Source organism: Ursus maritimus, unplaced genomic scaffold, assembly GCF_017311325.1.
Source record: "Ursus maritimus isolate PB19 unplaced genomic scaffold, ASM1731132v1 scaffold_11, whole genome shotgun sequence".
Lineage (NCBI taxonomy): Eukaryota > Metazoa > Chordata > Mammalia > Carnivora > Ursidae > Ursus > Ursus maritimus.
In genome coordinates, this window is record NW_024423453.1 from 65466790 (window position 1) to 65481902 (window position 15113).

The following is a 15113-nucleotide window of genomic DNA, read 5'->3' on the forward strand; positions in this document are numbered from 1 at the left end:
AGTGGTCAAGTTTCATTCTTTTGCATGTAGCTGTCCAATTTTCCCAGCACCATTTATTGAAGAGACTGTCTTTTTTCCACCGGATGTTTTTTCCTGCTTTATCAAATATTAGTTGCCCAAAGAGCTGAGGGTCCATTTCTGGGTTCTCTATTCTGTTCCATTGGTCTATGTGTCTGTTTTTGTGCCAGTACCATGCTGTCTTTGTGATCCCAGCTTTGTAGTACAGCTCGAAATCTGGCATTGTGATGCCCCCAGCTTTGTTTTTCCTTTTCAACAGTTCCTTGGCGATTCGGGGCCTTTTCTGTTTCCATACAAATTTAAGGACTATTTGTTCCAGTTCTTTGAAAAATGTCCTTGGTATTTTGATCGGGATAGCATTGAAAGTGTAGATAGCTCTGGGTAGCATGAACATTTTAACTATGTTAATTCTTCCGATCCATGAGCATGGAATATCTTTCCATCTTTTTATGTCTTCCTCAATATCTTTCAAGAGTGATTTATAGTTTCTAGAATATAGGTCCTTTACGTCTCTGGTTAAGTTAATTCCAGCTTCTTTTGGGTTTTCCGTATAGAGTATCATGTCATCTGCGAAGAGAGACATTTTGACTTCTTCTTTGCCGATCCTTGCAACCACAATCAGACAACAAAAAGGGATAAAATGGATACCTTATTTTAAATGTGTTTTTTCTTCTAGGAGCTATTCATCACTAATGAAAGTTGAGAATATGTCTTCAAATCAGGTATGTTCAAGTTATTTGCTTTAATGTCATGCCTTAAAATAATTAAGGGTTTTTAATAATCAAGTGACTAGCCAATACTGATTCACATGTTGCTGATGACCTGACCTGACTTGACAACCGTTGTATACTCAAGCGCATTCTGTTAGGCATTGCCCGTCTTTCCTTGGGGACTCTCTCGTGTGTTTTTAAGTAGGTCACCTCACGGAAAGAGATCGTTGGACTCTATCGTGAAGTGCAGGTCTGTTATGGAACTTTCCTGTTATTTCCCTCTTTCCTCATGGCAGCATGCAGAAGGGCCCTTATTAATACTGTACATTACTGTGACTGTAGATTCTGTATTACAACTGAAAACAAAATTCTCACCTTCAGTTAAAAAACTAAATGGAAGTATTAACCCCAAGATCCTACCTGCAGTCTAAGTGACAACACTGGTTGATTTCATGTTCCTCAGGACCTCGGATAAAGAGAAATGGAGATCCAGATTATAGTCCTGAAAGAATCTTCTGAGTATCAGCATCCAGTCATTTTATTGGAACTGTGCAGGGACTTACTGTCCATGAATACTGTCTTCCCAAAATTTATTTTGAAGTGGCTGGAAATAGCTTAATTTAGCTTTTACTTAACAGACTGTAGAAAATCGAAACTGGGTACATATATTTGCTATGTTACATGTTTTGTAGTATAGTTTACAAATACAGTTGACCCTTGAACAATAAGGGGCACCAATCCCCCTACACAGTTGAAAATCTGCATATAACTTTTGACTCCTCCAGAACTTAACTGCCGGTAGCCTACTGTTGACCAGAAGCCTTACCCGTAGCATAAACACATATTTTTTTGTATGTCGTATGTATTATGTAACCATATTCACACAATAAAGTAAGCTAGAGAAAAGACCATAAAGTCAAGGAGAAGACAACACTTTTACAGTCCCGAACTGTATTTATCGAAAAAGGTCTGTGTAGAAGTAGACCTGTGTGGTTCAAACCCGCATTGTTCAGGGGTCAGCTATGTATGCTTGAGATCGCAGTGTTCAGGATACTAGGCACTAGTTACATGTGACCATTTAAATTTAATTAAAGTGTACTTTAAAAAACTCGGTTTCTTGGTCATACTAGCCACATGTGGCTAGTGGTCACCATATTGGACAGCGCAGAAATAGGACATGTCCACCATCACAGAAAATAATATTACACACCACTGCTTAGAAATAATTAACAGAATTTAAGATCCTTTAAAGGTCATCTAATCAGACCCCGTATTTAGTTCATCAGTTGGGGTTTTCAGTAGGATTTTACACCTTGTACCTATATCAATGTCCTTCTAAAAATGAGTAAGAACAATATTCTTATTCCTGTCTCCGTGAAGAACGAAATTTATGAGGCTCCTGTGTGAGTCAGAGATGGAGCTTTGTAATTTATTTCTGAAAAATTCAAGAGTAGCATTATGTAATTAAATACAGCCTTGAATTTGAAGGTTAGAGCCCTAAGCTGTCATTGACTAAGTGGATAAGCCTGATAAAGTTACTTAACCTTTCTGAGGGAGTACTCATCGCAGTGGAAGGAAGACCTAATTACTTCCTGGGTCTGGGCTAGAATTTAAACAAGGGCATGTATGTGAAAGTTGAGGTCATTGTTATTTCTTATCGATACAGTCCTTAATTGCTCTTTTCCCACAATGTTTCAGTATTAATGATGATGAGATGTATTTAATCCCTTCTGGAAACTACTCTTAGATTTCTTGGAACTTTTAAAACAGCTTAACAGTTAAACAGAAGTCTTTAACATACCCTCAGTCTAATGTCTTTGTTGTGGTTATTGTTGCTTATCAAAACTTTCTGTGATTTAGAGGATACTTTCCAGCAGAAATCTGGCACTTGTTTTATGTTAATCTTAGGCATTTTCATTTCCATCATTGTGGATTACTAAATTTTGGATGCTGTTCTGGAATTACACACACACACACACACACACACACACACACACACAAATATACATAAACATACAGACGTGATCTGAAGAGTGACAGATGTTAAAAGCCCCAGGACTAGCAAGTCAGATTTATAGACCAAGGGACTCCTAACTCTTCTGCCGTCCCCTCTCTGTCTGTTGTTTGCTCTCCTGTCCCTGAGCTCCAGGTTTCAATCAGATTCACGTTTCCAGGGAAGTTTTGCACTGGGTGCTTCTGCTCTCTTTTGCACTAGAAGGACTCTTAACAGCTTCCCCCATACTGCCAAAGAATAGGCTTTCATTCTCCTTGTAACCCTCTTCTCTTAAGGGGATGCAGATCTTTTGTGATCCAGTTTGGCGGCGCGATCAGCTGATCTTCAGTTAAAGCTTTGTGTTTATATAAGATAGGGCTTGAGTTTTCATGTGGCTTATATAAATTCATCAGGAAAAATATTAGTCTTCCACTCTGAAGTTGGTTTTAATTTTGAGCTCTTGCTCTCCTATTTAGAATATTCTCTTTAATCTGTAATTTCTTCCTAATCTTTTAAATTTGGTATCAGTAAACAGTTCCTTTCAATTAGATTTTATTTGCTTATCATTTTATAGCTGGATGACAAACCCATTTTGCTATATTGAAAAACATATTGACCCTTAAAGTAAAGGGAATCTTAAATATAAAAATTGGCCAAATCGGGGCGCCTGGGTGGCTCAGTCGTTCGAGCGTCTGACTCCTTATTTTGGCTCAGGTCGTGATCTCAGGGTGGTAGGGTCAAACACCACGTTTCGGGCTCTTCACTGGAGCCTGCCTGGGATTCTCTCTCCCCCTCTCCCCCTGCCCCTCCCCACCCCCCACCCCACTTGCACACTCTGTCCCTCATTCTCTCTAAAAAAATTAAATTGTCCAAATAGAGTCTTAAATCTCAGATGTATATTTAAAAGTTACTGTAATCCCCAGATACAGCTCCACAGACATAGGACAGACACTCTGCAAATCTGACTCACAGCCTTTATCTGGAGTGACACACTTTCATTGTCACCAGCCCAAATTATCTTAGAAGAGCACTTTTCCACCTCAGTGTTCAGGATCTAATACTGACCTTCCAAGATAGATGGTGACTCTTCGAATATCTCTGATGCTGTGATTTCAGCATGGGACTCTAAGGGAGTCACAGGTCCGGCCGGCTGGTGCATAAAATACCAACATGAGTTTGCTCTTCGTACAGTTCTCTAAGGCATTGTTACCGTGGCCTTGGTTCGTTGTGCTCATTGATGAGAAGCACGGAGAGAACTACTGAATGAAACCAGAGATCAGAGCAGACCTCAGAAACCAGCGGTTCCCACCTGTATCTCCTGTTTCCTTGCCCATCTTTAAGAGGAGCTATTAAGGAGGAGCAGGGCATATATACCTGGAAGCCTGAGCCCTCTCCCCTTCTCTCACAGCTCAGGTGTCAGGCCATGGGAAAGAGAAGCTGCAGCAAGTGATATGTTCAGATTGTGACATTTTCAAGCAAATGTCCCAAACTTGGACACTTAGTGAATGTTGGCATCCAGGGCAGTTTTCCCAGGGTGCACAATAGCTCAAAAAGGAGTCTGGGGCTCTACTTTTGTCCTTGGTCTTTAGGACGTGTCTGTAAGCCACACAATAAAATCAGGGCCTTTCCACCATATATACCATCATGTGAGATTTTTTAATCAAAAACCTACCTTGGTGCCTAGCCTATGGCTTCCTAATCACTTTTCCTATTAAAAAAAAAAATCCATCTTGTGGCAACCTTGAGGCTCAAAATAATGGAATCTAGGTCAAAAATGTGTTTGCCTGTTGGCAGCATCATTGGCGTAGGAGATGAAGCAGGATCTGTTTGGATTCATATTTTGGTATATTTGTTGGAACAGTTACATGTTGTTTTCGTCACATTTGTTTCGTCCTATCCTAGGTCAGGTGGGCTTTTACTTCGTAATTTGGAAACCGTCGGTCACTTGTTGCTGTGTAATTCAGGCCATGTAATGACACCGTAGAAACCCAGCTAGTCTAACCAACTCCTACTTTAAGATAGAGAAGTGGTGAGTGAGTTTAACGATGTTACTTTTTACTCTCTGAACTTTGCAGTTATGCATCAGGAAGCTCGTTACTGAAGACTAATTGTGTACATTTTTAAAATTTGAGTATTCACTTTGAAGGCTTTTACAGTTTCACTTTTTTGTTTGCCACAGGACGGCAATGATTCAGATGAATTCATGTGAATGGAGGAAAGGACCTTTGAAAGATGTGAATTTTGGGACAGTTGCAGACGGTTTGATTTCATCTGTGTTCGGAGTTATAAAAAAACAACTAAAATTCTACCTTCATTCTACACAAATATTACCAACGTTGGAGTCTAAAAAAAAAAAGTGTTCCCTTTTTTGCCGACGGAAAAGGATCAGATATTTATAATATATTTGGACTTGAAAAACAGCATATAACTTTAGGAAAGTGAAAATATTTTTGCTGAAACATGTCTTGGTACCTCATGAAAGTTGGCTGCCCTTGTTCTTGGGATAGACTTTAGAACGAATCAGCTCTGAAAAGTATTTGTTACTGTGGTCTGTCCCTGAAAACAGATGTCTTGAAAAGGTTTTTCATATTCTTAAAATAGCTTCACTTCTGTTAAGAAGAATGTATCCATGAGCAATATATGCAAACGTTGCCCTCGGCCCCGATTTCCTGACTAGAACAAAACAGCTTATGGGTTTTGGTGGTGATAGTGATATTTTCAGAAGATTGCCGGCTTCAGTATTGCGTCCCATTGTGTCGCGTGAGTCTGTTAGCAGCGTTGTCCTCCGCTCTGCCCTTGTCCTGGCTTCTACCTCCCGCATCTTTTCTCTGAGCGAGGGCCTCCCCGCTGGTTACCATCATGCTTAGAGAAGTAGTCCGTGTTAAGCAAGCTCGGGCACGTGGCAGCGTTTACCTGAGCACCGAGTAACCCAAGCCACGTGCGTGACAACTGCCTCAGCACTGAGGGGAGAAATAGGAAGGCATGATCTGAGTCATTTTGAGGAAGTCAGGTTACCTGATTTTTGTCTTGGGATGCAGTGGAAAGCAAAAAGTCCCGTGTTGGGGTTATGATTTTAGAGAGAACGAAGCATTTCACGAGCCAGCCAAGTAATTTATTTACCTTGAAATAATATTTACTTTGAGTCGTATCCCCAGAGTTCAGATTTCTCAGTTGTAGGCCCAGTAACTTAATATGTAACAGGACTACTCATCTGAGCCACCTCCTCTCCAGTGGGATTCTGCGTAGAAGGTATGTTTTTGTTGCAGTCCCCGTAGGAAGAGACAGACAAAACAGTGAAAAGGAGAGAGAACAAAGCCGCAGGTCAGGAGGCGCACAGATTCACATTTTAACCACACCCAGCACTCTCCGTGCAATGTTTTTCTTCTTAGCTGTCTTCTAACCCAGCAAAAGTTAATCCTCCTCCAACAAATACTCTACCTGTCAGAGCACTTTGGAACTGTGGGTAAGACCTAACCGACTTCAGTGTTTCTGTTTATCCCAAGTCCTGAACTGGCAAATTTCCCTGACGCATAACTCGGCCAAATTTTGAGAGGGGGTATGGGAGATGACTCCAGACATTAGTGACTTTGTGTGTGTATGTGCATGTGTGTGTGTGTGTGTCTGTCTGATAACATTCAGCCTGGAGTTCTGTGATTTTAGAAATGTAAAAATAAAGAATCATTTTTTTCTTTGGAAGGACATTAACATATGAACTCTTAGAATTTGCTCGTTATCCCGATCCCCACGCTGGTTTTAGGGTGATCTGGCCATAAAAAACCCCGTCCATCCGAGGCTCAGTGTGGCAGCTTCGAGAGGGCAGCTCCTTTTCCTCCCTCGCCGCCACGAGCGTCTCTCCCCCGGATGACCGCAGGGCCGAAGGGGATGACCTTTCCCACGCCCTCTGTGGATTGAGTGGAAGCTAGCAGGGCTTCTGCTGGGCACCACAGGCACTTCCTTGACGCTGCGGCCAACATCTAGAACAGGGAGAGCTTGCCTCTGGCCTCACCTGCGTCACCTCAGCCTGCCACTGCTTCTGAAGGACTCCTCTCTGTGCCCCCCATCACGGCAGGTAGAGTTAGCTTTTAAAGCAGACGTCTATTTTTAGTGTAGTGTGAGAGATCCTGGGGTCCTGCCCTAATTCTCGCCTCACACTGGTTTAAAGTGTCAAAGCCTCTCCTCTGAATTGTCCGAGTTGAATTCCTAGCTCTCGAACTTCTCGAGCTGCTCTGTGCTGACTTCCCCTGCCTCTGTGTGGGGGCAGTCTTTTCCCCAGCACCCGTGGTCCCAGAAAAAACAAAGACCGTTTCTCTTGAGGACGTTGGTTCAGTGCCACAGGTCACACTGTTGGCACTGAAGCCATCTCATTTCTTGCTAGTGACGTGTTTCCTAAACTTCCTATAGGAAAACTGCAAATTGTTATTTTTATGAGCTGTGCCTGTGATCAAATCCGTGCATCCTGAGGGGGTGTCTTTTTAATTGTGTCTCATCTCCCTGCTCCAATCTGCATGCCGCCGAGGTCCACATTATCATTTAATTTGCTTCATAAACTTGGCTCGTGTATTCCTACAGCTTTAGAATTCATTTCTTACCGGCCTTTTTGATCCAGGGTCACGATCTTTGGGCAAGGGAGCTCCATCAGAGCGCTGGTGCTGGAACGCAAGTTGGGAAGCTTACCGAAGTCTGGAAGGTGTGGACGTTAGCAGAACAGACAGCAAGCTTTAGTTGAACCCTGTCAGTAGCTGTTGTTTATTTTGTTGTTTTATTTTTAACTCTTTCTGAAAGCATGGCTTTTGGCAAGCCTTTTAACTGTTCAGTGCCAATGGTTTCCCCACTCAGGAAGGAAGGTGTCAGGTGTACACAGAGCGGGAGGAGAAAGAATTCAGCTGTAGCCTCCAGCTCAGGACCAGCTCTCCCGCCACCTTTGCATCTGAGAGGCGAAGCCCTTGTTCTCTGGGCTAGAACGGGTTCTGGGAAAAACCGCGCAGGACAGAGAAACAGAACACCTTTCCAGTTTTTCTTGAGCTGTGATTTCGCAACCTGCTTTTTCTCTGTTTGATTTCAAATACTGCATTATGAATAACAAATCCCATACTCAAAATGACGGTAAAGTGAGTGGGCAACCTTTTGATTTTAAAGTAGACTATAAAACAAACTGTCCTATAATCAGAAGGGTAACATTAGAAACAAATTCCAAGCTAAATGTCAGTCTCAACCCATCTAACTCCATCCAGTAAGTGTGACAGCTCAGAAATGAGGTGTCTGCCAGCGCCCAGGAAGGCTCCCATTCCAGCTTCACTTAGAGCTCTTCTCTGCTCGCCGGGGCCCAGCACGGGGCGGGAGGCTCTATGCGCACTATGTCGTTTGACAAACATGCATCACATCCTGGATGAATGATATGTAAAATACAATAAAAGCTTATAGTTTGAGTAGAATCAAGTGTGTGTGTGGGATTTTACTTCTCACTTTGCTTCCCCAAGCCTCTGTCTCCCTGATGGGATGTGCAACCCTCTTTTAGGTGAGTAGGAAGGAGGAGGTTCATGGCTGCCTGCAATGATGCCCTTCAAACCATCAGTTTTGCTCCTTAGCAGGAGGAAAAGAGCAAATTAGGGTGAAGGAAAGATTGCCCAAGAATTCCAGGAAGAGAAGCAAAAAGCCTGGAGCTCCTGGGCCAAGATGTTTGAGCACTGGGATTTGAAGTTTACAACTTGATACCCCAACTTCCAGAATTCTTGGGGGTCCCCTGAGATTTTGACCAGGATGAGGCTACACTTCTGAAGACTTGCTGGAATGGTATCCTTTTTTTTTTTTTTTAAGGTTTTATTTATTAGAGCACAAGTGGAGGAGGGCAGAAGGAGAAGCAGACTCCTCACTGAGTAGGGAGCCCCACGCGGGCTTTCTCCCAGGACCCTGAGATCATAACCTGAACTGAAGTGAGAAGTTTAACCAACTGCGCCACCCAGGTGCCCTGGAATGGTGTCCTTGATGAACGTAGGGGCTTTGGAGCCGGTTATTCACAGACTCACCCCTTCTGTGGTGGTGCTTATTCTGTAACTACGTTTGCAGGGGGGAGTCTTGGGGTAGAGGGAGCCAGGGAAAAACTCAAGTGTTTCTCCCAGCTGCGAAAGCATATTTGAATCCTTCACTGATTATTAGAAGACATTTTTGAGTCCTATTTCTCACTAGTCAGGGCTATACCAACATCCTTTTGGTTTTAACTGCCCTACCTATGAGAATTCTTGGATTTCAGTTTTTGAGAAAATTAACTGATACGGGGAATATAGGTTGAAACCAGAATTTTCATACCAAAAACAGAGATCCGTGCGCATGCTCGGTGGCCTCAGGAGTACACTGTAAGTACAAACGCCTTTCTCCCACCCCGTGTTGCCCATGGTTTATCGTTAGAATAGACTTAATCTCTTTCTCTGGCTTCCTTCTGCCTTTCTGATCTCACAGTGTCAGTTACTTGAGGAACTTCCCACCCTAGTGGTTGAGACTGTAGTTTCACCCCGGAGCCAGATGAAAGAAGAAACTTCTCTGCTGTTGGCATTCCCATAGCCACTGACCTGGCATTATCTTTCTGCCTTTGTTGGTAGCCAAGGAATGGAGGCCAGGGGAAACGAAGGGTCCCCCTTAATATCTTCTGTAGCGTTTACTCGTTTCCAAACCTGGTGAATGGGTGTCGCTATTTAAGGCTGAAAAAAAAGAACTCTTCTAAGTCAGCATGCGTTTTCATTCCCACATCAACCCCATCCTGTAACCACTGCAGTAAAAATATAAGACTAATGGCCTGACATTTCACATCCTGCCTGGCTGAGGCTGTAGGCGCCCGCACTCCTGCTGGTATTTTGGGTTCTGCTTCGGCACTTTGCCTTGCGGAGAGCAGGCTAACATTTGCTTCTGATTCCTGGGATCTGCTTCTGAGAATAGGGAGCTTTCAGCTGTTAAAGGCTGCTCCGTTAGTCTTGAACCTTTTTAGCCCCTTGGCCAAATCTAGGAACAACGGCTCAAAATTACAGACTGAAGAAGGTCAAGAGAAAAATATTGTGAGAGGCAGTACCCTTTACATCAGCCCAGCCTTGCCAGAATTCTCTTCGGTTGTGAAGCCCTTAGCTCTGTTCTGTCACGTCAAGACTCCAACTTTTTCATTTTATCGTTAATGTCCTCAGTAACAACAAGGCTTACATAACTTATTTCAAACTAGAATCGCTAGTCTTTGGAGCTCTTCTAGTCCATTCTCCCTTAATTCCTAAAGCCAGTTCGAAAGTCCCCCCCTAAGGGCAACTCCCTGCTTGGCCTCACCTGCAGGCATTCACTGGAATGTGGCTCTGGAGTGCTGGGCCTTACTCTCCGTTTGCTCTGGTAACTCATAGCATTGGAGCTGCAATTGGGGGATGCCCTGACCCCACTTCCCTCAGCCTGGGAGGCACCCCAGCCTGGGAGCTGGGCCTGGACTTTCATCCTCTCTGCCGCCAATGTCCTGTGTGACCTTGGGTGGCTTAGTCCACCTCTCTGAGCTCCCATTTCCTCTGGAGGGGTTTTCAAGCTCCAGTGTTCCTTTGGCCCCGCCCTATGGCCCGTGGGAAGAGGATCGTACAGAGTAATGCCACTTGGGCCTGAACAGCATGTTTGAGGTGTACGTGGTAGGGAATGATTCCCAGCACTTCATTATCTCCTCTCCCTCTGTCCATGGGAAAGCAGACATTCACATCTGGGTGGCCGTCCCCATTGCCTATGAGACTTGGACTGCTATGGCTTTGACCTCTTTGCCCGTGAGAGTGTGTCTGAGCATGTGGGCTATGCCAAGGTGAAGATCACCCTCATCAACGAGAATGACAGGCCGCCCATCTTCAGTCAGCCATTATACGTTGGCTTGTATGAGAACGTCACCGGGGGGGACCTCTGTGCGGACAGCCCTGCTCCAGACCTCACGTGAAACTACGGGCCTGCTCTCCTTGCCTTTGCTGTTTACTGGTCTCCACCTCACTTCTGAGAGCCTTCATTTCCGCATCTGCAAAAGGGGCAGGAGACCTCCCAAGGCTGCTGTCAAGAGCTGTGAATGTTGGATGTGAAAGCGTGCCCTGGGCAACCCCTACCCACCCTCATGCCCCAGTCTCCCCCAGGTGCTTCCAGAGCTCCTAGCAGGTAGCAAGTTTTGTGGTCTCTCCCACCACCCTGCCCAGGCCTGGCCTGGTCTCCCCTGACCCTGCCTTTGCCCAGGGTCAGCCTGGTCTTTCTACCGCCTTTGCTGCAGGAGAAGCTGAGTTAGAGCTGTCTGCTAGGGACTGTGAAATTCCTTCTCTCTGGCCTTTTCTGGGATCTTAACATGTTTCATGGGAGGAAAAAAAGTCTTTGGAAAAGGGTGGAAGGTCTCAAATCGACAAAGCTTAAATTTGGTCACAGAGAAAGCTTTATGGGTGCCCGAGGTTAGAAAATGTTTCCTTTTTCCACAAGAAGAGAGAAGGTGGTCCATGTTCCTGCCCCTCACCCCCACTGTGAGGCCCTGCTTGGTCTCTCCTCTGCCATGGTGAAAAGTGTTATCCACCATGTTTAAAACTAGGTGATGGTTGAAGATTTGTAACATTGTAAAACCTTGGTGAACAGAACAACACATTGATTAGCTGGACTTTTTCTTCCTCGCTTCTATTCAGACAACTGCTCACATAGCAGGGATTAAAGAGAGTACAGGAAACACAAACCCTCCCTCACTTGACCTTGGGCACGGCTGCCTCCGGGCGCTGCGAATGAACTCCACTGGGGGAGTGCCCCCCACTCCCAGGGTCTCGGGGCATTCTGATTTGGGAAGAGTGTTTAAACTGTTTTCCCTTATATGAACTAGGTACACTTGGTTCAGAATTCAAAAGGTATAACAGGGCAGAGGGCACAGATTTTCAGGGCAATGAAAATGCTCTGTAGGGTACTGTAATGGTGGACACATGTCAGTAGACGTTTGTCCAAACCCATGGAACATACACCAAGAAGGAGTCCCAAGGGAAACGGTGGACTCAGGGTGATGATGATGTGTCAGTGGATGTTCTTTAATGGTAACAAATGTACCCCTCTGGTGGGATGTTGATACTGGGGGAGGCTGTGTGTAGGTGTGGGGGTAGGTGGTAAATGGGAATGCTCTGTATCTTCTCAATTATGCAGCGAATGTAAAACTGCTCTAAAAAAATAGAGTCTACTTAAAAGAAGAAAAGGGTACAGAGTGATGAGTTCCCAGTTCCCCTTCTTGGAGGCAACCAGTGTTACCAGGTTTTTTTTTTTGTTTGTTTGTTTGTTTTTTAATCAAAGGTAGAATTTCTCCATCCAAACTCAGCCAAACCGGGGGATTCTGCCTGCTCGTTGGCCTGGGCATAGCAGCGGCTCAGCTAAGGAGGGAGGGGAAAGGGGCTTCTCTCTGTCTTTGCCTCCTGGGGCACCTAATCCGAAAGAAAATGCCCAGCCACTTCCCAGACATCACACCTGGCTCCCGGGGCTTAGGGGCAGGTAATGAGTTCCGAAATGGAGAGGAACAGGGAGTTAGGAGTGCCTTGGTGCCCCACCCACAAAACAACGTCTGCTTGGACAGGCTGTCTCTTGATGAACTCCTGTGTTCCAGTTCAATCTGAGCTCAGTGGAGAACGAACACAAGGAAAGAAGAGAGCTGCTTGCTTTCATCTCAGTTTGGTGTTTGGGAGTGGGAGAGGACGTGATGGGCACAGAAGTGGCCTCAACCAACTCAAGATGTCCTCGCCCCAACACCCTCTGTGACTCTGCCCCTGCCACCTGCGACCTTCGCTACTCCATGTCCCAGCACCCCTTCCTCCTGCGACACAGGGATGGGAGAAAAGATCTAGTGGTGGTGAGGGTAGGCACAGGAAGGTGAAAGAAAGGGAGCCATAGACCATACACCATTTCCATGGATTTTACGTTTAGGAGTGTGGATTTTAGGATGAAACTCAGCTCTTTTTCTATGTGACCTAACACAAGCCAGTTGTCCCCTCTGGGCTTTCTTTTGCCCACTGGAAAATGAGGACTAGGACAAAAGCAAGGTAAATTCCAGTGCTGTGGGGGTCAGGCAGGTAATGGGAAGGAGAGCCGGCGAGGCGGGCAAGGACACACACACCACGCGTGAGCTTCTAAAGGGGGCAGCTGCTTCTCAGCTCTGGCCAACAATCGCCATGGGGAAGCAAGGTTTTATCAACTGATTCATCAGAGGGGCCGAACTTGATAGGACAGGAAAAAAGAAGTAGCTGTTTCCTTCCAGGTCTTTCTGCAGCAGAACTCTGGCTTCTCTTGTCCCCCGTTTGATGACCTCTTGGGCCAATAGATCAGACTCCGTGACTTTCCGATCAAGTGCCCAAAATAGGAGCAAATACACTTTAAAATGACAACTTCCTTTTAGATATTAAAAATGTTGTTTAAATTAAAACTTTAATCCCAAATAAATTTCAAAACTTCAACCCACCTGCTAGCTCAGGTCTGACTGGTCACTGCCTCTTCCAGCCCTCTCCCAATGCTTCCCTCTTCCCCAATAGCTCGCTCTTCTAGAAGTGGGGCAGAGGCTAGAAAGGCAGACAAGGCAGGTGCGGGCCTTTTGTGACTGGGACTATCGCAATCTCATTATTGGCATGTCTTGCAACCGAAATGGGGGTATACTCACCTACATGCTGCTCTCGGCTTGACGACTTCATGACTACCCAATAGCACATTACATCATGAATCTGATTGTTAAGTCAAATTTGTATATGTTAGCTCAAAATTATTCCACACTCCTGGGCCAAACCAGACCTTTCTGTGGGCTATCTATCGAGGGCTGGTTTAGAACAGATTTAAAGGTCTCTTCCAGTCATTGTCATCTGCAAAGTTACTATTTTCTTCGATTGAATAAGAACCACTGGAAGTCATCCAAGCTTTCCCCTTACAGACAGGGAACCCTCCCCCCTTTCCCCTCTAGGCCTTCTGGGTGGCAGAGGCCTCCTGGAAATGAATTCTCCTGGGCCACCCCCAGTCCTGCAGAAACAAGACCTGAAGGGAAGGGCCAGCAGGTGGCAGGAGAGATTAGCATGGGTCTCAGCTTCTGTCCAGTTGTGGTTCCAGCTGTCAGCCTGTGAGTCCATATTGTGTTCTTGCATTTGGGTCCGGGGAGGAACACAAGACTTCAGTACCCCTCCATCACCAAGAATCTTGAAAGCATATCTGGAAAAGCTATGCTTCGGTGTGTAGGTAGGTGGGAGGAAGGGGTCTCAAAGCTCTTTGCCGTTGAAATATTAGAAATGTGGGGTAGAAGGTGACCGAATCTTCTAAACCAATACCATGTACTGATTTAAAAAGAAAATGGCAGTCAGATTTCTTTTGTTTCAGATTCAGCTTGTAGCTTTCTCTCACGGGCATTCATGCATAGGTTTCTTAAGAGTCATGGATTTTCATGGAAACGTATCCCGTGGAGTTTGGAAGAGACCTTGAGGGTTACCTAAGCTAATTGAGCTCTTTGTTCTCTGCCCTTTACGACATCCTGTAACAGAACCCCTCCACTGTCAGCATGAATGCATTCAGAGACAGGAAGCTCAGTACTTTCTAAAGCCATTTGTCCAGGGGCACCTGGCTGTCTCAGTCGGTTAAGTGCCTGACTCTTGATTTCTGCTCAGGTCATGATCTCAGGGGCGTGAGATCAAGCCCCGCGTTGAGCCCTGGGTCGGGCTCCATCCCCAATGTGGAATCTGCTGGAGATTCTCTCTCCCTCTCCCTCTGCCCCTTCTGCTTGTGCTGTCTCTCTCTCTCCCAAATAAATAAATAAATCTTTAAAAAAAAATCTAAAGCCGCATGTCTATTAGAAAGTTACTTATGGAGCCAAAGTCAGTCTCACAGTGGCTTCATTCGGTCTTCTAGAACCACACAAGGCAAGTTGAATTCCTCTTCCATGAACAGCCTTGAAAGGTTGGAACACATGTCAGTGGCCACCTGGGACTGCTCCTAAGTGTCCCCTTAGCAGAAAAACCAGGCATCTGAGGACAGAAGAGGACCCCTCACATCACATGGTGCAAGTGCCCCTTACTCAGTCGGTTGCTGACTCCCAGGGAAAGAGCAGCTCTCCGAGGGTTCACGGTCCCTGACCCTGATCCCAGCGGCTTGCACAGAGCAGGGATGAAACCATTCTTCTCCATGTGTAGCCGCCATCACCTGACTCTTTGACCAACACTGTCAACTCAGTCCCCAAAGTCTTTTACACACATCCTGGTGATTAGACTGTTGGGACTTTGAGGGAATGTTTTAGGATTTGAGGACTTGAGATGGATGGATGGATTTTTTTTTTTCTGTAAAATGTAACAAACACCCAAAGGAGTGCATAGAAAGATACTTTCACTTGGAATCTTACTGAAATTTTTTTCTATGATTTGCTTCTTTCACTTAAT

At 45.2% G+C, this 15113-nt stretch overlaps 1 protein-coding gene across 2 annotated transcripts in view; it reads left to right on the top strand.

Annotated features, from left to right (window-relative positions):
- Nucleotides 1-8153, top strand: part of CCDC25 (coiled-coil domain containing 25) — a 42962-nt gene extending 34809 nt beyond the window's left edge. For both annotated transcript variants that reach the window (XM_040626475.1, XM_040626476.1), the window contains one exon: nt 4901-8153. In XM_040626475.1, the coding sequence (XP_040482409.1) occupies nt 4901-4930 (30 nt within the window). In that variant the 3' untranslated portion in view covers nt 4931-8153. The remainder of the gene's footprint in view (nt 1-4900) is intronic.
- Nucleotides 8154-15113: the final 6960 nt, after the last annotated feature.